The sequence below is a fragment of the Sus scrofa genome, chromosome 1 (assembly GCF_054392235.1).
Source record: "Sus scrofa isolate SSC_HxYL_T2T_F1_AM1 chromosome 1, Sscrofa_HxYL_maternal_Yorkshire_Landrace_v2.0, whole genome shotgun sequence".
In the NCBI taxonomy this organism is placed as follows: Eukaryota; Metazoa; Chordata; class Mammalia; order Artiodactyla; family Suidae; genus Sus; species Sus scrofa.
This window is the reverse complement of record NC_139383.1, coordinates 217,680,503-217,706,560: the sequence shown is the minus strand read 5'-3', so window position 1 is coordinate 217,706,560 and position 26,058 is coordinate 217,680,503. Positions and strand designations below refer to the sequence as shown.

The 26,058-nt window shown below is 34.7% G+C and overlaps 1 protein-coding gene across 36 annotated transcripts in view; it reads left to right on the top strand.

Annotated features, from left to right (window-relative positions):
• CCDC171 (coiled-coil domain containing 171) overlaps nt 1-26,058 on the top strand; it is a 351,755-nt gene that overhangs the window by 227,052 nt on the left and 98,645 nt on the right. For all 36 annotated transcript variants that reach the window (XR_014821448.1, XR_014821447.1, XM_084985088.1 and 33 more), the window contains one exon: nt 25,056-25,201. Coding sequence is in view for 34 of the 36 variants with exons in the window: in XM_084985088.1 (XP_084841214.1) it covers nt 25,056-25,201 (146 nt within the window). In the remaining 2 variants the exon portion in view is untranslated. The remainder of the gene's footprint in view (nt 1-25,055; nt 25,202-26,058) is intronic.

Sequence of the window (26,058 nt, the reverse complement as noted above, 5' to 3'; positions counted from 1 at the left end):
GATGATACAGACAGAGTGGGAATGTGGCTATCCTATCCTGTGGATTCTCATGAGGATTTTGAATCACACCAATAATATAACTCCTATGGATTAGATGCTTTATACACATTTTCTGTAATCCTTGTAGTTACCTGGAAAGATAATATACAATAACACCTAAGTATAAATTATTAATATATAATGATTAAGCATCAGAGTTATTAATAAATTTGCCCAAAGTCATATATTTGTATATTTCAGAGTCAGAATTTTCTCTCAGGATCTACCCAAATTCATAGCCCACTCTATTTCCAATACAGCATTTTCTTTTAGAGTTTGGGAAATTTTATTTTCTATGAAAGATTTTTTTTTTAAAAAGAAAATTGGTTAAAATAGCTAGAAATGGAAATTGAAATAGCTCTAGAAGTTTCTTAATCTGTATCTATTTAGCCTTCAAATGCTTTTCTTTGAGTGTTTATAATTTAGGCTATTTGAAGTTCAGTCTTGGTGACAGAAGAGTACACAGTGAGGGAGATGGGAAGCTTCAGAAGGAGTAATATTTCTACCTCATGCAGCAATACTCAAGAGACACTTCAGAATTCAGTCTCATTTCCTCTTATCCCTCTTCTCTCTTCCTGGAACACCTATTAGTCTGTCAGAAGTCATGTATCCTGGCTTGATCCTCTGTGGTCCTCATATTTTCTCTTCTGTTTTCTGTCTTTGCATTAGAGATTTTGGTAGAGTCTGTATTTTCTCTTATTTTTTCTATTTAAATATTTTACATTGGGATTATATTTTTAATTTTTGAGTTGCTTTTAATTCTTTGGTTCTCTTTTCATAACATCATTAAAAAAATAGTTCCTGTGTCTTCTTAAATTGTGTTTTTTAAATTGTGTGTTTAATGGACAATAAACAGTTATTTAAGTACTCTTTCTCCTGGGGTCTTTATATATTGTCTTCTGTTTATTTCTGTTGGTCCCTTTCTTTCATGGTGGAGGTGTGGAAGACTATGCTTTCCCAAATGGCCACAGCAGTATTTCTTTTTCCACAAATGCTTCCATAACTTTGCCACTCCCATAAAGGAAGTGAGGTCTATTTCCTTCTCTCTGAAATTGGGTGGGCCTCTGACTGACCCTATGACTAGAACAAGGAAGAAAGTGACATTGCAGGGACGTGTAGAGCCAGGTCATAGGAGGCAACACAACTTCCGCTTGTTCTTTCTCTCGCTCTTTACTCTGGTCTCTCTCTGGGCTCTCTCAGTGTTTCGGTTGGAATCCAGCCATCATTCTCTGAAGAGGCCCAGGTCACATGGTGAGCTATGTTAGGCTGTTTTCAGCTAATGATCTCAGCCAAGGCCTCTTGCAGCAAGCCAGCATCAATTGCCAGACATGTGTGAATGAGCCTTGAGATGATTTCACACTCCAGCCTTCAGCTGAGGCCTCTGTTATCAGGGAGCAGAGACTAGCTGTCCCTATTGTGCCCTGTTTTATTTCCTGATCCAGAATGCATGATACTAATAAATAGTCATATTATACCAATATATTTTGGAATAATTTGTTATGTAGCCCTAGTAACTGGGACCGAAGCTTTCCTCAAATTTTTGGTAAGGTTTGTTTAATCATTCACATTTAAGAATGAAGTAAAAGAAAAGCAAATTAAGAGCTCTTTCTGTGGAGACAAGACTTGGTGGCTGGTTGGGTTTCCTTTAGAATGGATGGACTGTGAGCTGGCTCTCAGGCTGGGTGACCCCCAGTACTGGTCTTTGTTCTGTGGCCCTGTCAGTCATGCCTCCCTTCCTGTTTCTCTCTTAGAGAACTCATCCACTTGTTTGTTTTTAGTTTGTTTTATGGAATAAATTTCTCTCTTTTTTTTCCCCTTGCAGGTAGATGTCTGTTTACCATGGGTTCTCCCTGGTTGGAGGGTGGGGGAGGGGTGGTGGTATGGTTGGTCATTCTGAGGTAATCTTTCAATTCATTTCTGTCTCCTGCCCTTTGACTTACTCCTGTCCTGTATTGTACCTTGTGTTTTCATGTCTTGAGTCTCTTCTAGGTTGGAGAGTGTCTCCATGCCTCTTCTGTATATGTCTTCTACATGGACTCTAGGCTGAAGGCTGAAGCTTCCTCTTCTGTGCTTCATTTGTCAGCTGGGTTTTTTGTTTGTTCGTTTGTTTGTTTTCTTTTAAAGTTTTATTGAAGTATAATTTATTGAAGTATAATTGATTTATAATGTGATAGTTTTCTGCTGTATAGCAAAGTGACTTTGTTATACATATACACATATCCATTCTTTTTCAGATTGTTTTTCATATGGGTTATCACTTTGGTTTTCATATTAATTTATTTATTGACTTTTTTTCTTTTTATAGACACACCTATGGCATATGGAAATTTCCAGGCTAGGGACTGAATCAGAGCTGCAGCTGCCAGCCTGCAGCATAGCTGCAGCAACACCAGATCTGAGCCACACCTATGACCTATGCTGCTCTTTGCAGCAGTACCAGATCCTTAACCCAATGGGTGAGGCCAGATTTCAAACTTTTATCCTCTTGGAGACTATGTCAGGTTCTTAACCTGCTGAACCACAATGGGAACTCCTAAATATATTATTTCTTAATGGCTGCACTCATGGCATATGGAAATTCCCAGGCCAGGGATTGAATCCAAGCTGCAGTTGTGACGCATGCTGCAGGTGTGGCAATGCTGGATCCTGATTTAACCCACTGCGCCAGGCTGGGGGACAAACCCACACCTCCTCAGTGACCCAAGCTGCTGCAGTTGGATTCTTAACCCATTGAGCCACAGTGGGAACTCCATGCTTTTCATATATATTTTTTGAAAATTTCCTTCTCTCTCTATAAAGGTCCTCTGTCTTCATTTTTGTTGTTTGTTGATCTTTTTCCTAAAATGGAATTTTGGTAGGGAGAGGAAATGTCATTTTGAACTGGACTTTGGGCCTTTTTGAGTCAGTTGCCTGATTGTATATTTCTATTGAAATATTTCCTTTCATCCAAGTTTGAAAATGTATTTATATGTATCTAGGAGTATGCCATATCTTTCCTTATAATCGTTAAAAGTTAACACATAGTCTGATATTATCACCTCTTTCTTATTCCTAATTTTGTGGATATGTGTTTTTGATCTGATTGCACTAGTTGGGTAAGAGTGTTTTGTTTTTTCATTGTAGATTGAATAGGTCACTTGGGTCTAAGGATGTGATACTTGAACCTTTAGGTTGTCGTAGCTGGTTAAGTTTTTAGGTTTCTAAGCTATGTCTGTGAATTAACGTTAGAATTCTGCATACATGATCTGCTCTCTGATGGTCTAGAAGGAGTTAAAAGAATTAATCCTGTTACTTTTTGTTACCCATTTAAAAAATCTGAGATGAGGACCTTTATTTCTTAGAACTCTTTAATAGTTGAGTTTTATAACAGAGTGAATATACAGGCAATAGAATAGAGAGGAATGAAAGATGAATTAATATTTTACTTTTTAAGAATAATGTTTTCAACATAAAGAGATGAGGTGAGAGATCAGTTTGGGCAATGCAAGAAAGACTATGATTTCAAGTTTTTGTTTTATTTAATTTGTGATCACAACTTTAAATGAGGAAATATATAATTGGTGGTTGTAGTAAAGTGTTAAAGAAATAAGGAATACATGAAGTATCTTGAAGATACGTAATAAAGAGCAGACAAATGTAGGAAATACCTAAACTTGGAAGGTAGTAAGAAAAAGAGGAGGTATAAAATAATGACCTAGAAAAGTCACTTGTGAAGAATTTCATTAAAATAATTTTCAGTGACATCAAATGGCTAGAAATATTATGAAGTAAGTTTGAAACAAACTTGTTGAAACAAGTTGAAAACTTTGTTTAAAATATTTTTGCATTGGCTTAGATTTACATGTAGAAAATCTTGAAAAGAAGGTACTTTTTGAAGTTTCCTAGTTGGTTCAGTGGTTAAGGATTCAGCAACTGGCTTGGGTTGCTGCTGTGCCTGGCCTGGGAACTTCTGTATGTGGCCAAAAAAAAAAAAAAAAAAAAAAGATACTTTTCAAAGTACTTTTATTCAACGGATAGCTTCTCCTTTCCCCAAGCACATCTCAGTTTATTCAGGGAGAACACTTAAGTGTAATACAGAGTAGAGGGGACCATCATAGAGATAGAGGGTACTACAGAAACCCAAATGGATATTATTTGCAAAAGCTATAGGTTGTCAAAGAGTTGTCAAGGTTTTTATTAAAATGATTTTTCTCTGTAAAATTATTTCACTCTTTTCTAAAAATGATTCAGAAAATTAGCTTCACTTTATTTGAAAAACAACCACCACCAGGGTTGGTATATCCTTAATTCATAGGTGAGCTTTCTCCTTCTTGATTGGCATATAGAAGAGGCTAGGAACCAGACACCCTTTTATTGAGGCTCACCTTGGTTAGAAAAATGGTGGAACCAGAGACTAGGTTTCACATGGCAAAGAATAGAAATAATTGTTGTTTAGTGAGTAATAACTGTTTCTGTCTCTCTGCTAGATACCCAAATATATTGCTAAGTTCAGTCCTCACAGCAACCTTTTCTGTAGGCAGCATAACTTCCTGTTTTGTAGATAAGGAAAATAAAATTCAGGGATGTTACTAATTTGACCAAGTTTCCTCAGTAAGTAAAGTAGGAATTTGTATTTAGAATTTTGTTGACTCTAAAATTCCTCCTCTTTTATTACATATGGTGTGTGGATGGGCATATAAGTAGTAGATGGCGATTTTTACTTTCAGAGAATTAATAAGGACAAAAAGAAAAGATGATAAAACTTTATGGAAGATTATGATGAAGTTTAAAGAAATTAAGACCACCTAGATATGTCTTCATTGAAAGCCATGATTCTGAAAATACATAAAGATAAGAGAGAATGAGAAGGAAGTTAAGAAGAGAGATGAAAGACTTGAAGATGTGAGATTGGATAAGTAGAGTACCATTAAAGTTTGTTACTAATTTTAATGTCTGAATCATCTAAAACTTAATTGCTGTAAATCTGCTTACCATGTGTGTTCTCTCTTACTGAAACAACTCTGCAAAACTTAATATGCAAGAGATTCATGTTATATATGTTAAAGCTATGTGTAAACTGTATGTAGAACCATGTTAAAACTTTATGTAAGGACTATATGTCATTAGTGGTAGCATATATGAAAAGAAGATCACTACTGAGTGAGTGAGATTGGGGAAGTCTGTGGAAATTGTTAAGGATAATAAACTTATCTGTCATCTCTTGTTGAGAAGTTGGTGTCCTTTAGACTTGTCGAGGTTTGATTATGTCTGTGGTCCTCAAGCACTGGTAGTTCCCAGAAAATTCCTTGTTGGAATGATACTTGGCATAGTTTTTATACTTTCATAAATAACTGTGGCATTAAGTGAATATCTAGTTTAGACTAAATATCCTTCTAAGAAAGTGTTTTTGTTGTCTGTTTCTATGGTGATGAAAAGCTCTAAGAAGTAAGACATGAGTAAGGATAACCTGACCCCCTTGCTGTACAGTGGGAAAATAAAATAAAAAAAAAAAAAAAAGAAGTAAGACATGAAAGATTGACCAGCTCTGGATGACTAATTGAGATTTATTTTAGCGGCTTTTTGTTTGTTTGTTTGTTTGTTTTTTTAGAGTTGCACCCATGGCATATGAAGTTCCTGGGCCAGGGATTGAATATGAGCTGCAGCTGTGACCTATGCCACAGCTGTTACAGCAGTGGACCCTTTAACCCACTGTCCTGGGCCAGTAATCTAACCTGTGCCTCCTCAGCAACCCGAGCTACTGCAGTCAGATTCTTCACCCACTGCACCACAATGAAAACTCCTACTTTAGCTTTAAATATTTCACATATGCTATAAACAGAGGGCATATAAACAACCTCTATAGTATTATATTTCATATGCTATTCCAGTGACAGAGGAAAGTAGGGACATTTATTTTCTAAGTTCTATACCACTGCTGATTTTTTGGACAGAAAACATACTAAAAAAGAGATTTTCCCCAAACAAAACAAATGCCCAAACAACAACCAAATCTTCCAGTCATTTAATGCAATTTTTTTTTCTCATGTGAAACCACACACCCAAAGTCTTTGACCATAATGTCAAAAACATTTTTTTTTTTCTCTGAACTACTGATCCTCTTCTTATTGGGAGTAGAGAGTGAAGCCTTTGGATATTGGAGGGCAGTCAAGAACCTACTGTTATTGTGCATTTTTGCAGTTCTACAGAGGTAGATTGCAAACACTATTTAAGAGTTGTGTAGAATCTTAAGTATTTAGAGGTTAAACATAGAGATCCTGTTTAAGAAATTGAGTGATTCATTATACTATAAATGAGTTCCTTTTGGCCTTTTACCAATTTTGGCTTTCTCCTTCATTTCTTCTTTAGGGCCGTATCTTATTTTTTATGATCATAGAACTATATTTTCCAAGTACTTTTAAAAAATTGTTTGCAAATTCAAAGATAAAGTGAAAATGAAACTAGAAGTTAGATCATGTAAAAGAAAGGAGCTGCACTAGGAGTATTTTTAGTGTCGAAGAATTAAAACCACACTTGACACTTTCTTAATCTTCTATTTCTATTACTTATGAAACCTGGAACTGGAGGCTTAATGGTATTATTTCTATGTTATAATTATACTAATAAACATCTTTGTCCATGACCTTGGAATTTATAGTGCAGTAAGAAAGATTTATTGACTTATGCTTTGGAAGAAAAATGGGATTATTACGTAAGTAGATTGCATATTAAGCACATGTACTTGCATACCATTTATTCCACTTAGTTTGAGCTATTAACTTGTCTTTAGATTTTCTTTCAAAAATAGAGAGTACTTGTTAAGTCCAGATTCCTGAGAGATCTTTGTTACATTATTGAGTTGACTACAAAGTAACTGCTTTACCTTGAAATGTGCAAAAGAAATCAATACGTGTACAAAACTGCCTTTTAAGAAAATGTTTGAAATCATATTTTTCCTTTTAGCCTAAATATCAATGTATATGACTTTTCTGGGTTTCTTTCTTTCTCTAGTTTTGTTGCGGTATTAAAGTCCCTTATGGTTAGAGAGTGTTGGAGTATTTTGGTTTTGATTTCACTCTTGTCCCCTGCCCTGGCTTCCTATTTGTTTGTCTTGCTCTCTGAGAAGAAGCACTACTTAAAAGGACTTTTCTTTTAGGTGCCTTTACTTTTCATCTTAATCAAATATCCCTATGATTTCCATTTCCTTTTCACTAAAGTTTAAGTCTAAAAAGATGTGGTCTTAAAGTTTAAGTCTAAAAAGGTGCAGTGCCATAGGAAGACCACATAAATCTACAGTGGGCCATCACATGTTGAAACCACTTCTCAGTGATTCACGTCAAATCTCTTTCTCCTCTAATTTGTCCTTTTCAGCTGTGGGTGGCATTCCATTTCCCGGCACTCCATCCTTAAATGAAGTTATGTTTGATCTGAAATATACATTTCAGCCTGGAAACCAGAGTTTTCAAGTGTATGTAAATTATTTGGACTTTGGTAAATGCTATTTATATCATGTCACATAAAATATATAATGACTGAAGTTGATTTTGCTATATTAAATGTTTTCAGTTTCTTTAAAGAATTTCCTGTCATCAATTGAGTTGATAATACACTAAAAAAACTTTATGTAACTATGCAATTTTATAATCTTATGAATCGTATTTGCTCATTGATTTGTTTTATTATTAACTACAGAAGGGGTTCTCTGTAATCTTATAAATCTCCATTGTGGATTGTGGCTTCAGGAACTGTAATTTTTTTTAGCATTTTTCCTTGAATTAGATATTATTTTAACAGGACTCTGCTAAGTAATTTGCAGATAATATCTCACTCAATCATTAAAATAATTTTTGAGATAAATATAATGTTCCATAGTTTGCAGATGAGGAAACCAAGGCACAAGAGAATATAACTTGTCCCAGATCTCAGAGCTAGTAGTTAGTGGAACAAAGACTGAACTCAAGAGATGTTTGTTAATGATGATACTAGTTAGACTTTTCTCTGTTAGAAATATTATTTCCTTTGAATGTTGACTGTGAAAATACTTTTTTGTTTATTGTCTTAGAGGGCCCATTTTTTAATTAGTAAGGGTACATTATAACTTGAAAGGCTAATAAAAATTGATTTACTGTTTGAAGTGTTGGGTTTCATTAATCTGAGACTTAGTTGCAGTTTTGCTTCAGAAATACTTAATTAATTATTATTATTATTTTTTTTTTCTTTTTAGGGCCATACCCACGGCATATGGAGGTTCCCAGGCCAGGGGTCTAATCAGAGCTGTAGCCCCTGGCCTACACCCCAGCCATGGCAACACCACATCCGAGCCATGTCTGCGACCTACACCACAGCTCATGGCAATGCTAGATCCTTAACCCACTGTACGAGGCTGGGGATCAAACCCGCAACCTCATGATTCCTAGTTGGATTTGTTTCTGCTGCACCACGATGGGAACTCCAGAAATATTTAATTGTGATCAATTATAGTAACCAATTTTGGAATACTGCATTAATAATGGAATGAACATAAATGTAAGTGTCTCAGACTTTCAAGGAAATCATCTAGTTATATGTTTATATTTGTGACATGGCTAGGTGACAATGTTTAATTCATTTTAGAGGTAATTTTACCCCTTTGTGGGGATTTATGTTCTAAATCATTATAACTTTCTAAAGGGAACATTTAATTTATATGCTCAAGTTTTATTTGGAAGTTTAGTAATATTTTACTGTTCTAATACTAATTTAGTATGCTACTTCAGAAAACAGCAGTGTTGACTATTTTTTTTTCGGCCATGCTGTGGCATGTTGGAGTTCCCAGGCTAGGGATCAAACCTGTGCCACAGCAGCAACTCAAGTCACTGCAGTGGCAACACTGAATCCTTAACCACTGCACCACAAGGGAACTCCTAGTACTGACTAATCTTAAAATTAGCATTTTATTTTTAGTATTTTCACGATTAAAGAGTTACCTAATGGATGGCTTTTTAGTGCTTTGATTTTATACAATGCTGGCAAATATTATTTTCTATATTTTAATTCCAGAAACATATATAATCTTAACTTCTGTTAAATTAGAATGCCTGAAACTACAAAGGGTAAAGCATATTTGTCCGTTTTGTCTTCTGGTAGCAAAAATATTACCAAGTTCCAAAATGTGGTAAGGGAGCTATATAACAAGGATTTGTTAAAACTACCAACAGGGAACATCACTATGACACATGAAACAGGAAACACCTTTATAGTGGTTTTATCTTATTTCAAGAATAAAGGCAGAGTATCAAAGTGGACCAAAGTCATGAAGCATATGTCTGTGATAGAAGTAAAATTCATTTGTTTTTATGATCTAAGTCCTATGACACAGAACAGACATAGAGTCCTTGTGGAATTTAGAAAATCATTTATCGTAAAGAATGTGGATTTAGGGCTTCTATTCTGCGTCATGGCTAAAAGCCTTAAAAAGAGACAACTTTAATTATAAAAGGGGTTTGACAAAATCCCCTGTATCAGGTGGATAAGTATTATGATGTGACTATCAACTTAAGAAATGCTAAGGCTCTTAGTGCTTATTCTCTGAAAGGAAAACAAATCATTGAAACCTTTCCCGAGGGGTTGGATAAATGATAGTGATTAAATTTAATTGCATATTATACATATCTATATGTATATATAGATATTTTAACTATTCTATAAAGGGTTATTTAACTGAATAATTTCCTACCCTTTGTTTAGTAGAGCACATTAAAAAATCAATTTCAATTACTATTGTTATGATATCCTATGTATAAATTTAAACTGAGATTTTGTGATGTAATTTGATCTTAAGAGAATTGTGTCAGTTGCATTTTTTTGGTTAGATAAAGTTTATACATATTATGTTGAGAATAATGGAAAAATATTAGCAAGAGGAGTTCCTGCTGTGGCTCAGCAGTAACGAACTGGACTAGTATGCATGAAGATGCAGGTTTGATCCCTGGCCTTGCTCAGTGGGTTAAGGATCTGGTGTTGCTGTGGCTGTGGTGTAGGCCAGTAGCTGCAGCTCTGATTTGACCCTTAGCCTGGGAACTTCCATATGCAGCAGGTGTGGGCCTAAAAAGACAAAAAAAAAAAAAAAAAGAAAGAAAAATATTAATAAGAAAAGTATTTACCATTTTGATGTATATGTTCAAAATTTAAATGTATATATTTATATTATATATTTACATACATATTAGTAGTGTGTACATCATATCTTTATTTTAAAATATGGTACCATATTTTAGAATATCATAGTACTCCTTTTTAAAATTTTGAATTACCTCATGGCCATTTAAAAATATCAACAAAGATAATTTTTAACAACGGATAGAAAAAGAACAAAGAATTGCTAGACATATTTTTCTCCTCATTAGATCTTTTAGAGTGAAAAATGTTAATTAAAATATGCATCTGTAACTTAGGAAAGGTTTTGGAAGAATTTTTTTTTTTTGTCTTTTTAGGGCCGCACCAGCAGCACATGGAGGTTCCCAGGCTAGGGGTCTAATTGGAGCTATAGCTGCTGGCCTACGCCACAGCCACAGCAACGGGGGATCTGAGCTGCATCTGCAACCTAGGCCACAGCTTATGGCAATGCCAGATCCTTAACCCACTGAGCAAGGCCGGGAATTGAACCTGTGTCCTCATGGATGCTAGTCAGATTCATTTCCGCTGAGCCATGACTGGAACTCCTAGAAGAAATTTTTTAATGAATTATAGCTGTATAGATAAATTTATTTTAATTTGTAGTGTCCAAAGTCAGTATTTTGCTATAAGATAGTGATATCATATCCTTATCATGTCTTTATACTGATTAAAAGTCAAATCACTTGCTATGGTTTTTAATGTTTAGTTGTAATTAATTTCTTCTACTAATAATCCAGTATTAAGTCAGGCTAGAATCTGATTTTATAAAGTGTTTACACGTGATTTCATAGCTGTATTAATTCTAGAGTAAATTGCCATATGTAGGAGTAGAAGTGTATTGGTCAGTGTACTGTGTGTACTGTTGCAGTAACAAATGACTCCAAACTTTCAGTGCCTCACAACAAGAGATTTCTCATGTGTCATACATACTCATCATAGATCAGCTGTGCCTCTGCTTCATGGGTTCCTCACTTTATTGATGAGGTTGACAGGGCATCTTCTATCCTGGATTCTGTTAGTTTCATAATAAATGTCTCTGTATAGGACATTGCTGGTCTTGTGTCTGCTAGGAAGTGACACTAAATTAAATTCTGCCCACATTTCAATGGCCAAAGAAAGTAACTTGGGTCCTCTTGATTTTGACAAGACAGGGAATATATAATTTTCTTTCCAGAAGAGGCGCCATCAGGTACATGGTCAAGGCACATATCACTGAGATAGAGTATACTTTCTACTCAGGGAGATGGAACAAATACAGTCTACTACAATAACTTTTTAAAAAAATTTATAAAATACAGAAAAGACAATCTGTTTTCTAGTTAGTCATATTGACCAAGTTTTGTATAACTTTACATTTTAACATCTGTAACTCTTTTCCCCTATTTTGTTAGGAGGGTTGAAAACAGGGAGCCATGTGTCTAGTTGGCACTTGTCTCTCTTGATATAGAGTTCTTATTAGTATAAAATAATTATGCAGCATGTTATTCTGTTTTTATTTAAATAAATTTGAATGTTCTGGACTATTGAGACTCTGTTAACCATGTTTCATAAAGCATTTTCTAGGCTTCAGAAGCCTTATGCTTGGCATTTCAAGGAGTCACCACTAGATGGTGATCTCCTTCACTTAGAAGAATAGAATAGCAGTGTGTTTTCTTCAGGTTAATGGGTTGGTTACACAGGGAATGTAAACCATACCAGTGTTAGGGAAAGCTCTTTATAATGAAAATTGTAGTATTTATTGAGTATATGTATACACACACATATCCTCACATAGGAAAATTCCATTTGAAGCAAAGCTATGAAATAATGTTTTGCCATATTAAGTTACTTCCTCGGAATATATATATATTTCCAACCATTACTACCCAAACAAAGACACAAGTGTTCCTAAGCACAATTTCTCAAGAAATTTTACTGAGGGTTGGGTTCATCTGAATTATTTTTCCCAGTGCTTTGTTTGAATTTACTAAGGTTGCTGAAATTTTGGTTGTTTTAGATGTGAGCCTTCAATATTTGTTTAGCAACTTATGTTACTCAGCCTCAGTCTCCTTTTCTATAATTAATTGGAGTAAAGATGGATTAAAATTTTTATATTCATTTAGATATGTTAAAAATTAACTTCTTTGGTTCATTAATCATATGATGGGAATGCTAGTACAAAAATTTTAGTTATTTAGAAAAGTTAATAGTTATTGCCAGTGGTAATTTTGCTCTAGCCTTCCCCCCCTCCAAATAACCCAACATAATAATGAATTTGTTATTGTAAAAATCTAAAAATGTTTGAAAGTGTAGACCAAATAGTGTAGTTCTCCTTAAAGAATTCCTAGTTCAATTATTAATCTACTTTTTGGTGCTCCTAAAATAGTGGATTATTTTCATCATATATTTCTTCTGGGAATCAAAGGTTATGGCTCTCTGTCATATGATTTTATATAGTTATTAGTAGAGCTATACATGGCTAGCATGCTGTATTTATATAAAGTAAATATTTAATATATAGTCTTTGCTTGAATAATGTAAAAGTGAATTTGAGATAATACTCTTTTGCTAAGGTACATGATTTGTTATAAGACAGTTCTTTCTAAAATCTTTTTTATCTAGTATATCATTGAATCCTTTTTCCCATTTTTTAAAATGAAAGTGTAATTGCATTATAATGCTGTGCAATTTCCATGTACAGAAAAATGACCCAATCAGAAATATATATATATATATATACACACATTCTCATATTATCTTCTATCATGGTCTCTCCCAAGAGACTGGCTATAGTTTCCTGTGCTATGGAGCTCATTGTTTATCCCTTATAAATGTAACAGTTTTTATCTATTAATCCCAAACTCCCTGTCCATCCACTCCTTTCCCCTTCCCCTTGGCAACCACAGGTCTGTTCTCTATGTCCGTGGGTCTGTTTCTGTTTTGTAGATAGGTTCATTTGTGCCATATTTTAGATTATATAGCATATCACTGAATCTTGATGCTCAAAGGTAAAATCTTATTAAAACTTCGTTAGAGTCCAACTGAAGGTGTAAACGAGTGGTTGCAGTATAGCCAGAATGATCTCTTGTATTCATTCTGATTTAACAGTTATAGTTTGTACATGTGATCTCTGAGACAGAGATCAGAGAATGCTGCTGTGTGGCTGGGAATCATACAAAAGCTTGTAGAGAACATTAAAGCAAATTCTGTTTGAAAGAAGGTTAGGGGTTGAGAGTCCACTAATTGAAATGTTCTCCCCAAAATATCTGGATGCATCTCTGTGGAGTAATTGTGCAGATAATTGCAAGGTAAGTCTGGTTTTCTGACCATATTTGTCCCATATATACCTTTCTAGTCTTTTCTCCTTCTGTTCTTAGTAACTCCTTATCTTCAGCCATAACTTGCTTTAGGACTTCTCAGAATATGTTATTTTATTCTGCTAAGAATGCTCTTCACAACACTGGTCACCTAGCTTTAGTACAAGCAGCATTTTAAACCACATCTTCCTAGATAGGAAGTCATTTCCAAGAGGAATATATATTCTTTGTATTTACTAATTTACCTATCTTACTGCTGATTTTGAACTCTGGCACTGTGTAATCTTAGGCCAGTTACTTGAACTCTGTGCCTCAGTTTCCTCATTTGGAAAATGGTAATAATAGGAGTATTTATCTCATAGAATTGTTGTGAGGACCGGTTGTGTTAATGTCTGGCATAAAGTAAGTATTCAGGGAGTGTTAGCTATTATTGTTGTTATTACTACTATTTATGGCTTTGGCATGGATAGGCATACAAAAAATGTAAGTTCAGTGAATAAATAAGTACAGTAGAGTTACATCCTATCTTGATGTTAGTTTTTTTTTTTTTTTTCTTTTTTCTTTCTTTTGTGTGTGTGTGTGTTTTCTGCATTCACAGCATATGGAAGTTCCTGGGCCAGGGATCAAACCCATGCTGTAGTTGCAGCCTGTGCCGCAGCTGTGGCAACACTGGATTCTTAACCTATCTGCATCAGAAGGGAACTTCTGGAGTTCCCGTCGTGGCGCAGTGGTTAACAAATCCAACTAGGAACCATGAGGTTGCAGGTTCGGTCCCTGCCCTTGTTCAGTGGGTTAACGATCCGGCGTTGCTGTGAGCTGTGGTGTAGGTCGCAGACGCGGCTCGGATCCCGCGTTGCTGTGGCTCTGGCGTAGGCCGGTGGCTACAGCTCCGATTCCACCTCTAGCCTGGGAACCTCCATATGCCGCGGGAGCGGCCCAAGAAATAGCAACAACAACAACAAAAGACAAAAGACAAAAAAAAAAAAAAGAAGGGAACTTCCAAGATTAGGTTTTAGCACAAATCTTATATAGTCAAAAGCATCTTCATCTTTTGGTTACCACTGGTGAAACCACTGGGAGAAGGGAGAAATTGGGAGGGTTGGAATAACATATACACTGTACTCTATAAAATAGGTGATTAAGAAGAACCCAGAATAACACAGAAAAATATACCCAATAGTTCGTAATAACCTATATGGGGAAAAGAATGGATATGTTTATATGTATGACTGATTCACTTTGCTGTACACCTGAAACTAATACAACATTGTATGTCAACTCTTCTCCAATAAAATTTAAAAAAGTACCTTTAAGAATCCCTTAGGGAAATCTAATGAAATATTTGAAGTTATTAGTGGAAAAATTATTAAAACATTTCACTTTTAACCCCTTTCAGTTACCCAGTTCAATAAGCTGTTCCTATTTGTTTTCATTTCTTTAAAAAGTCTTTTTTTTTGGAGGGGGCTTACTAGAGATGCCATATTCTAGACAAATGCAAAACAGCCAGGTTTTCCTCCATGTTGGACTATGGTACCATTTTTTTCAGTTGGGCATTCAAGGGCCAAATTAGATGAAGGCACATTTTTTGTACAAGAGGATCACTCTCACTTTTACCTCCTTATTAGAGTATCTTCTGTTGTAGATATTTGGAAAGTGAGGGCACTCAGGTGAAATGCACATTTTATTGTGGTTGCTGTTTGCTTTGTTCCTGTCACCTATTATTTAGGCTTGCTCTGGGTAAATTTTTATGAGTTGGAGCAGCATTAGAACTATGGTTTTTGAATCACCAATCTCCATCTCTCTTTCACTTCCCTTCATTTTCCCCACTTCTCTTCTTAGCCCTTACACAGTAAGTATAGTGGAATGCTTTTAAGTCAAATGCAACTACACGTGTATCTCAGATTAACAAATGTCAGTACTAATTACTGTGGCATTATAATGTAATATATATGGTGGCAGTTCTGTAAGGGCTTTTTGGGGGGGATTAAAATAAGGCACACTGATGACTTTTTACCTAGAAGTTGAAATCTCTTTAAGGGGAGGAATTAGATTTGTGTGCTGATACTATAGATCTTGATTCTGTTGTGATATATAATAAATGCTTTAAAAGTTGAGGTCAAACTAGGCAACCACATTTCCAGATCTGCAGGGAAAGTTCAGTGCTATCATTGCTCACTTGTAAAAGAAAGAGATATAGAGAACTCCATTGCTTTTTGAAAGATTAAAAAAAAAAAAAAAGCAGCAGGCCAGTGTGGTCTTGAATTATATAAAACTCTCTACTGCAATAGTATGCTATATAAATTCATCCTCATTATGCAAACATTTATTTCTTATTTCCTTAGTACATTTAATAAATGACGACAGTGATCCTACTTTCAAACAGGGAATCTTAAATTGTTCATACTTTGATTTCTTTTTTTTTTTCTGTCTTTTTAGGGCCACACCTGTGGCATATGGAGGTTCCCAGGCTAGGGGTCGAATCTGTAGCTGCTGGCCTGTGCCACAGCCACAGCAACGTTAGATCTGAGCCGCATCTGTGACCTACACCATAGTTCAAGGCAACACCAGATCTTAACCCACTGAGTGAGGCCAGGGATCGAACCTGTGTCGTCATGGATGCTAGTCAGATTCATTTCCGCTAAGCCACGATGGGAACACCCATACTTGGACTTTTGATGATGAAAGTGTGCCATTATATAACGCATGGAGTTTATTTCAATATAAACAGAAAGCAGCCATTTAAATAGATTAAAATACCTTACTGACCTTACCAGGAACTTGATAAATACCTGAAATATTGGTTTTACATTTCCATGGGGATTTTCCAGTTGTCAGGTGTTATGGAAAGTCTGGAGAGATGTTTACTGATATTGTGGTATCATATAAAGAATATGGTTTTATGTATGCCATGGGTGTGGCCATAAAAAAGACAAAAAAAAAAAAGAGAAAAGAGTAAGGTTTTATACACATACATACAAAGAGCAGCATACAGATTATCAGAGGGGAAGGGAGGTGGGGGGAGGATGAAATGAGTCAAGGAGGTCCATGTATGGTGATGGATAGAAATGAAAGTTTGGGTAGTGATAACACTATATATGAAAGTCTTTGTAAATGTTGTATACATGAAACTTACAGAGTGTTAAAAACTAATGTTCCCTCAATTAGAAAAAAAATGAATAAGGGTTTAGATTTAGAAGACTTGGGCTCATATTTTGGCATAAACTCAGTTAGTTACATGACATTGGGAATGTTACTGAACATCTGTGATTCTTAATTTCCTTGCATGTAAAATAGGAATGATAATGCCGTCTACCTCTCTGAACTATGAAGAATTGAATGAGTTAATGTAACTATAAAATCCTTATGATGACGATAATATGATTCAGTTGTCACTCAAGCTATTTCTCCCCCATGATTTGGGGGAAATAAGTTAAACTAGCAAACATTTATTGAACACTTAGAACATACAGGCCTAGTGCCTTCATACACAGGGGAAATGCACCAGATCAGGAAAGGTAGGAAATGATTGCAGTTTAGAACTTTTCCCCTTACCTTATGGACAAATACTTCATATTCTTAACTTGGATATCCAGAGTATGAAATTCTTGTGTATGGATGATAGAATGTATACTGAGAAAAGAAATCTTGAGGAGTTCCCATCGTGGCGCAGTGGTTAACGAATCCGACTGGGAACCATGAGCTCGCAGGTTAGATCCCTGCCCCTTGCTCAGTGGGTTAATGATCCAGCATTGCTGTGAGCTGTGGTGTAGGTCGCAGATGCGGCTCGGATCCCACGTTGCTGTGGCTCTGGCGTAGGCTGGCAGCTACAGCTCCGATTCTACCCCTAGCCTGGGAACCTCCATATGCCGCGGGAGCGGCCCAAGAAATGGCAAAAAGACAAAAAAAAAAAAAAAAAAAAAAAAAGAAATCTTGAAATAGATCCATATTTATTTTAGAAAAGAACTTTTCCCCAATAAATATACGTCTAAAATTAAGACGGACAGTGATGAAATACTTGATACAAAAAATCATCCAATATTTTAAGAAAAAAAAGATTTTATCTATATTTAAGTATAAAATAACTTATTTATTTTTCTAATTTAAATTTGACCTTCATATTCTCTTAAATAATTGATTTTTACTTAACTGATATTTGATTTCCTTTGATTAATGTTATTTAATATATAGCATATTCAAGAATTCAGAATAGTCATTTAAATTCTGTAGTACAATGAAAATACTAATGTGAGGGTGTTTTAGTTATTATATAAGATTATCTACCCTTTTATTCAGTTACATCATAAAAAGAATTCTTGAAATTGAAAAATTCCTCTGACAATAAGTTTTGTAATTTAAATGTCAGGAACCCAACTCTATGAGGGTCTTATGTGTATTCCATTCCTTTATTTCTTAGGTATTCACTGGGAGAACTTAGAGGTCACATAAGAGTGGATTTTAGTATAGCAGCATCAGGATGGTTGTCACCTGCAGCTAGTTTATATCTAAGGTCTGTAGTGCAAGCAAATGCAGTTTGTTTATACTTGGAGAAAACATTACTGCCACATTACTGCTTATATGCCGTTTGTCACAATAAATCTAGTTACCAGTTATCTATTCTGTGCTTTTCTGAGTGTATTTTCCAGTTGAGAGAGCTCTCATGATTCCCTTTATTATCCTCCATTTTTGTCATTTAAAACGTCATTTAACTATTTCTCTACCTATTTACCTCATATTATCTAACACATTTAGTCTGCTAGAGTTTCATAGTACCTGTGTGAGGCTTGGAACAAATAGCGTTAAATTTATTTTGAACACTGTTATGAGGTTCCTTTTCTTCCTGCTGTATTTTACTATTGATCACTTTCAGTTAGTTTAGTGGGAAGGATTAACTTTTTTCCCTTTTATATTGATTGGATTTAGGAGGACATTTTCAAAGGAACATGTAAAGATATGGTACCAATAATCATGAAGCATACAGCAAATTCTTACAATATACTTTGAAATTTTAAAGGTGAATTTTCTTTTTCTTTTTTCTTTTTCTTTTTTTGCTTTTTAGGGCTGCACCCGCAGCATGTGGAGGTTCCCAGGCTAGGGGTCTAATCGGAGCTACAGCTGCCGGCCTACACCACAGCCAGGTAATGCCAGATCTGAGCCATGTCTGCGACCTACGCCGCAGCTCATGGTAACGCCAGATCCTTAACCCACCGAGCGAGGCCAGGGATCGAACTTGCAACCCCACAGTTCCTAGTCGGATTCTTTTCCACTGTGCCACGACGGGAACTCCAAAGGTGAATTTTCATTGCTTGTCTGCTCCATTTTATGATAATCATCTACTATACAACCTACTTATAAAAGTGACTTATTTTATGTTTTTGTTATTGTTCTTTTATCTTTACAAGTGTGATAGAAAGTTATTTTTTAAAATTTATGATATCACTTATTATGTGGAATCTAAAATATAGCATAAAACAGAAACAGATCATGGACAAGGAAAGAAGATTTGTGGTTGCCAGGAGCGGGGGTGGAGGGGAGGAGGAAGTGGAATAGACAAGGAGTTTGGGATTGGTAGATGCAAACTATTGCATTTTTTTTTTATCATTATTATTTTTTGTCTTTTTAGGGCTGCACCTGCGGCATATGGAGGTTCCCAGGCTAGGTGTCTAATCAGAGCTGTGGCCGCTGGCCTGCACCACAGCCACAGCAACGCCAGATCCAAGCCGCGTCTGCACCAAGCTCACGGGCAATGCGGGATCCTTAACCCACTGAGCAAGCCAAGGATCGAATCCGCAACCTCACTGTTCCTAGTTGGATTTGTTTCCACTGTGCCAGGACGGGAACTCCCACAGACTACTACATTTAGAATGGGTAAACAATGAACTCCAATTGTACAGCATAGGGAATAATATCAAATCTCTTGGGGTAGAACATTATGGAAGATAGTATGAGAAAAAGAATTTGTGTTTAGGTATGTTTACTATGATTGGGTCACTGTGCTGTACATAAGAAATTGACACAAGCACAAATCAACTATACTAATAAAATTTATAAAGCTTATGTGTTTAAATAGATAAAAATTTATAGGTTTGTATATATAAATGACAATGTAGAAGTAATATGTAAACTCAGGTGGGGATTTAAAGTAGATTGTGTAATGCAGAAGTCTACACATGTAGAAGTGTAAGTATTGCATTAATTATGCATATTAAATTTATATAGCCCTTTACAGTTTATAGGAAACTTTCATTTCTATTGTCTTATTAGAATCTATGTGAGGACTGACTAGGGCTGTCATGTATTTAACCCCAAAGTGGTAAACTTATTTCATCTTTAGCTTCAGTTTATTAATGTCATCTATGTTTTGCATGGGATTATTACTATAAAATAGTAAAAGATAATGTCCCTAAGAAGGTAACTTAAAATGACAGAACTTTTAATTCCAGTTATCCATTTAAAATCTAGAATACCAAGACTAAATGTTATTCATATATTAATTTTATGAATATATCAGCATCTTTTACTGTTGTATATTTATTGCAAATTCTCTAATTGCTTATCCGACATATTTTCAAGCTTTGTTGTAAAATATATTATTTTCCAGTTTAATCACGAACTTGTGTACCCAATTGTAAATTTGGTGGTTGTGTCGTTTTATTTATTTATTTATTTAACCTACTTCTTTTTCCATTTTTATTATTTATTTTTTCCTATAGCATTTAAAATCCATACTTTCTGTGACAACCTGCGAAACTTGACCCACCCAGCAGCCACTCAGTTCTTGATTAATATAACTTTCTAGTTGTCACATTGTAATGGTAGGGCTGAAGACTATACCATTTCCTTTTCTAACTTTAGTTTTGGTGCCCTGAGATGTTTTACCAAATTATCACAGTCCAGGAGGGTTTATTCAGAAGTTACCGTCAGATGGTAGTACATTTTTAGAAAAAAAATGTTAGGGATGTTTTTTTCCTAACCTAGGAACTGTAACTTAGTTCTTAAAACACTTGTGTTGTTGTCTTGCCTTTCATTTTGTATGACTAACTTTTATACCAAATTGAGTAAGCCATTAGCTTTTAGTCTGTAGGAATGTGGATCCATAGATATTTCCCATTAGACAAAAGAAAATCTATAAAAGCAGCATCTCCTGGGGCTTGGTCTTCCTAGCTGGCCTAATGGTCTAAAGCAGGGCAGTACTGTACCATTACGAGAAAGAACTCTGCTGCATGATTCCCTTAACATTCGGAAATAATAATTGGGGAGTTGTGTACGTTCCTTGGGTAACTCTGACTTTTGTACTAAGCACCGCATTTATTCATCAAATATTCTAATTCAGGGAATTCATATTATAAATTTTTTACTTTTGAAACTATTACTGAACTAATTATAAACCTCGTATATCCTGTGTCATTTAAAATTAGAGCTTGTCGAAATAATGACATGCTACATTTAGGTTGCCATATTGTTTTGATAAGTTTTTTTTTTTAAAGAATTTCTTTTCAAAAAAGACCTCCATTTGTGATGGTTGCACAACTCTGTGAATAAAATGAAACACACTGAATTGTACACTTTAAAAGTGTGAATTATGTGGTATGTGAATTATATCTCAATAAAGCTGTTATTGAAAAAATTCCACTGTTCAGAATGTTTTCATAGGTGCAGAGTAATAGCATTTCAATTTATATTCACAATTAATTTGAAAAAATTGTTAACCTTAATAAATGTTTAAAGCTATAGAAATATGAAATTATGTATGAATTAAAATAATTTGTATTCTTATTCAGTAGTAACACATGTTTATTATAGAAACTTGAGCAACTATAGACAAGAAAAAAGACATTTGAAAAATGTGTGGGTATTTTAATATTCACATCTACCCTATATTCTGTCCCTAAGCTTTCTCTGTACTTAACTACTTCCTTGGTCCCATACTTTTCCTGCCAACTTTCATTAGTACTAAATAGCTTTTCATGACCATCTTAGGCAAAGAACCAGATGTAAAAAAATGTCTTCTTTTAGGAGTGGTTTAGTGAAAACATTGGCTTTTTTTCCTGGACTATGAGCAATGATATCATTATCTAAAAAGAAATGCAATAAATATATTGCAGAATAGCTTCTGAAATAGTCAGCTTGAGGTTTTGTAAAAATCTACTTTAAAACATTTTGGATTTAAATTGAAAACTTGAAATGTTTGATAAGTAATATTATAATATTGGTTCTTGCGTAGGCAGAATATTTTCTTTTAAACTCTTGTTATCATATTTAGCATTAACTTTCTAATAGCTAAAATTGTTCACAACACAGTTAAAGATAAATGCAATATCAGGCTTTGAATTTTTTTTTTTTTTGGTAAATATTAAGACCTGAGTACAAAATGAGGGCTGTGTTGTGGATTAAGTGAAATATCTCAAGGCTGTGCTGTTCTGATAACTGAACCTGAAGTGACCTTTCTCAGACACAATTACAGAGCTGTATGTTTTTCCTTTAATTTCATCAGGGGTTTAATTAGTATACAAATAAAACTTCCCTTATCTTCCTTTCTACCTAATTGGCTTGTCTTCGCTTATATATGAAGTATGTGAAAGTGGGCTGTAATTAGGGTGACCGTGTTAACCTTTTTTCCTCAAACGTACTGTTGCCTAAAGGCCTCAAGGCCTAAAAACAGTGCTTTGGATTATTGCTTTGCAATCACTATGGCTGTCCCACAGGTTTTCTCATGAGCAGAAGGGCTTTGGGTGCTGCAGGTTCCCACTGCTTAACAGGATCTTCATTCTTCTCCCCACTAAATGTTTATTGATTATCTTGCTGTTCCAGGCTCAGCCTCCAACAACTTAATATCAGGTGACAGTCAGGAGAGTTCTCCAAGTAATTAGAGTTGAGCATTGGGGGAACAATTAGGAGCAGAGTTATTAAACTTGATTTATCCTATTCTCTCCTGAACAGTTTCTTGGATATCAGAGCATCACACTTTCACAATCTACCCTGGTTGAGAAATTAGTGGCTAACCTGCTGCTTATCATTGTTGCCTTGCTGCCTAGAGGCACACCCTCCTGGTTTCAGTCATTTGGTTGGAAATATTAGAGTCCATAAGGTTTACCATGGGTTTTAATTAGATGAATCTGGACAGGAGAAACAAAAGGCTGAATTTAAAATTTTATATATATGTATAATGTATATTACATATGGTATAGGTACATATGTATATATATGATACACATACATAGACACACATGTAAATATGTTTTTCTTTCTTTAAAGCTCAGAATTAGAATTTTTAAGGATTCTACTTCTGTCACCAAAGACAAAAAAGGTGAATATCAGGGAAAAGACATAGTATCAAATCACTTTTTATGTCTTGAACCGTAAGATCTACTGATGAATCGACTCTATTGTGATATCCCTCAGCTCTTTAAAATGAGAATTTTGTATCTATGAGTTATGTAACTGTGATTACTTTTTCAAAAACTTTATTATCTCTTCATTTTCACACTAAGGAAGTGTTAACCATATCACTTAATTTACACCATTTCTTTGATTGTTACCTGTAATTTCAGTCTTAGAATAGGCTGTTCAGCTATGCCTCTGAAATAGTGCAAGCTTTAGAAAAGTTTGGTGGTGCTTATGCCATTGCTCCTGAGAGGTGAAAATGAAAGCCAATGGGAACTAGAAGATTTAGATATACAGCAGTGATTCTAATTCTCTGAATTATATCTTCTTTGGAAGGGTATCATAGAATTGCCGAAAAGTCGTGTGGTTTTATGGTGATTCCGCGGTCATGGATTCTCTCAGATTGGACTAGTGAGCTTCATTCTGGATAAGGCAGGAGTCAATACCTTGAATATCCCTCACAAATATACATCTCTGGTCTTAAGAATTACCGAGCAAGAGAATTTGAATAGATTGGCACAAATCTATTATTTCTATTGGAAAAAGAACTCAAGCTTTATGTGTAACTGGAGGTGGATCATTAATTTTATCTTCACATCTGAAAGATAGCATTTTTTTATTACCCGAAAAATGTCAGAAATATTGGCTTTAAAAGGACTCAAATGGGATTTATTTTTTTTTAAAGAAAGAAATCTCATGATACTTCAGTGCCTTTAAATATCTTAACAGCGGCACAAAATAAGTAGGTTCAGCATGACTTTTAAAATCTACTACGTTGTCTTTTTAAAGTTGGTTTGAATTAGTGACTGTTTCCATAGTGGGATGTTCTTGAAGATCTGTTAATACTAAAGATTTAAAATAAAATATAATACCTACAAAGTAATCATAGTTTGCTTTATTTTTAGTTTTTTGACTTGTACTTGTCTAAAGCACCTTGACTGTTTTAAAAAAACACTAAATTAATTTTTTCAGCATTTTAACATATGTAGTTTAGCCAGTGATTGCTTTCAATTCTCCAATGTCTAGAGTGAATTAATTGTTTTAGCTCCATGCCAGCAGCTTGAGTTTTTAATACAACCCATTGTAAGTGCATTAAAATAATACTATTAGAAGAATGTTAAACGAGAAATTGTTGTATTTTGGTTGTTCTTTACTGGGTATTTGAAGTATGGTTGGGGGTGTTAATGTGTGGCTAAACTCTTAGACAAAAAAATATGTGTATGCAACCAGTTATTTAGCTCACTGTTCAACAAACTTAATTGAAAAACTGATAAACTCATCTTCTAGAAATTTCATAGAGAAATGAGAAGATTTTTAGCGCTAAGAGATCCTCTGGTTGCCATGTTATTTTACATCCTAGAATTTAAAATAGGTATAGAAAAAATATTCTTTTAACTTAAGAGTTTCTGACCTAAGACTTTTAGCCTTAAAGTTCCAAGATAAAGTCATATATTTATATCTTGAAATTTTTGTGCTGAGTGACTATTTCAGATTAAAGCACATAGCAGAGATCAACAACAAGTTTTGTACTTCTGTGACTAGAAAATGTAATTCTAAATACAAGTATTATTTATAATTCTCTCTATTGAAACATGTTGATCACTTTTGTGTTATCTCTGACATGAGACTTTTTATGGGAACTAAGTGAATTTTATTTTGTAGTCCAGTTTGTTTTGTTCACTGAGATGTGTACAGCAACCTAACTGTTAACCTACAGAGGCATTTATAAAGACAGCAGTGGCACCCTTAAATCTTGGGTTTCACATTCTCTTATAGGTATCTTAATTCACCTTCCTCTCGATCACTCATATGCTTTGGGCAGGTGATGTTCTTGTTTTAAATAGATTCTAAATTTTATGTGTTTTTTTCCCATTGAAATCTTCATTTCTTATCGTTAAAAGAAAATGCACCCTGAGGTTTTTATAATCAGATATTTTTAGTAAGAATAAAATGCATTCGCCTTGCAGTATTTTAAAAAATAAAAGAGTTGTATTTTGCAGCCGAACATTTTTCAAAATCTTATCAGTTCCATCATTTCTAATTAGTAAGTATGTAAAATTTTTACAGAAAATTTGCGAAACCTTGATGTGTAATGACCCAAGTCTACTTCTCAGTCAGTCTGTATCCTTCTTTGTTTAATAGCCTATGGCATAAATTGAAGTTAATTATCAGGGCTGACAAGTAACTCTGTTTTCTGTCTGCTTGCAGAGTCTCTCCGAGGCAAAGATGGAGCTGAGAAGAAAAGATCAATCTCTGCGTCAGCTCAATAGACATCTTACCCAGCTGGAGCAGGACAAGCGTCGACTGGAGGAGAACATCCATGATGCAGAGAGTGCCCTCCGCATGGCAGCCAAGTGAGCATTTGGACCTTGGGGAGATCACTTAAAACAGACAAAAGATCAATTCTTACTTTCATGCTCTGGGTTTTAGCCCTGGATAATACAGTGTTAGAAAACAAAAGTACAGCTGTCTCTCTTTGAAATTCTCTGATATATCCTCAAAAAGAAAACTCTTAACTCAACCTACTGAATGTATATTTTATTGAGAAACCTTAGAAAAGAATCAGTTTCTATATAACCTCTAATTTTGTGTATTTTAGGCTCTGTTGTAGTGTTACATGTTTGAAACCATGTTTTCATTAATACGAGATGTAAGACTTTAAAGTTTTGAATAGTTTCTGCTCTCACATATTGCTCATCCCTTTCTGACCCACTGCCTCCCAGATTTTCTTCTGCCTATATTATAATATACTAATCTTACAAGTAACATTGCCATAAAGAAATATTAGTATGTAATCAACATGTATGTCATAGCATCTTTTTGAGTGCAATAAAACACATTGATCATGGAAAATTCATTTAATTTTATAGCTATGTACTCAGATATGTTAAATGGAAAAAAATATGCACTTTTTGGAGTGGCAACTATGTAAATGTGATGAGAATGTTTTTCCTTTTACCAGGTAATCAAGTTGACATACACTGTGAAGTTCAAATTGAACAGTTCTCTTGGGTATTTTTATTTGTTCTTCACATCAAATTTCATGGAGTACTTTAAGACAGTCCTTTTTACAACAGCATGGTTTAAAGAAAATCTATTTATGGATTAAAGAAACATCTAATTTTAATAAACTCAGTGTTTTCTAAAGGTGGAATTCTGGATTCCTATACTTGCACACACACAAATACATATATATGTATTTTTACTTGCA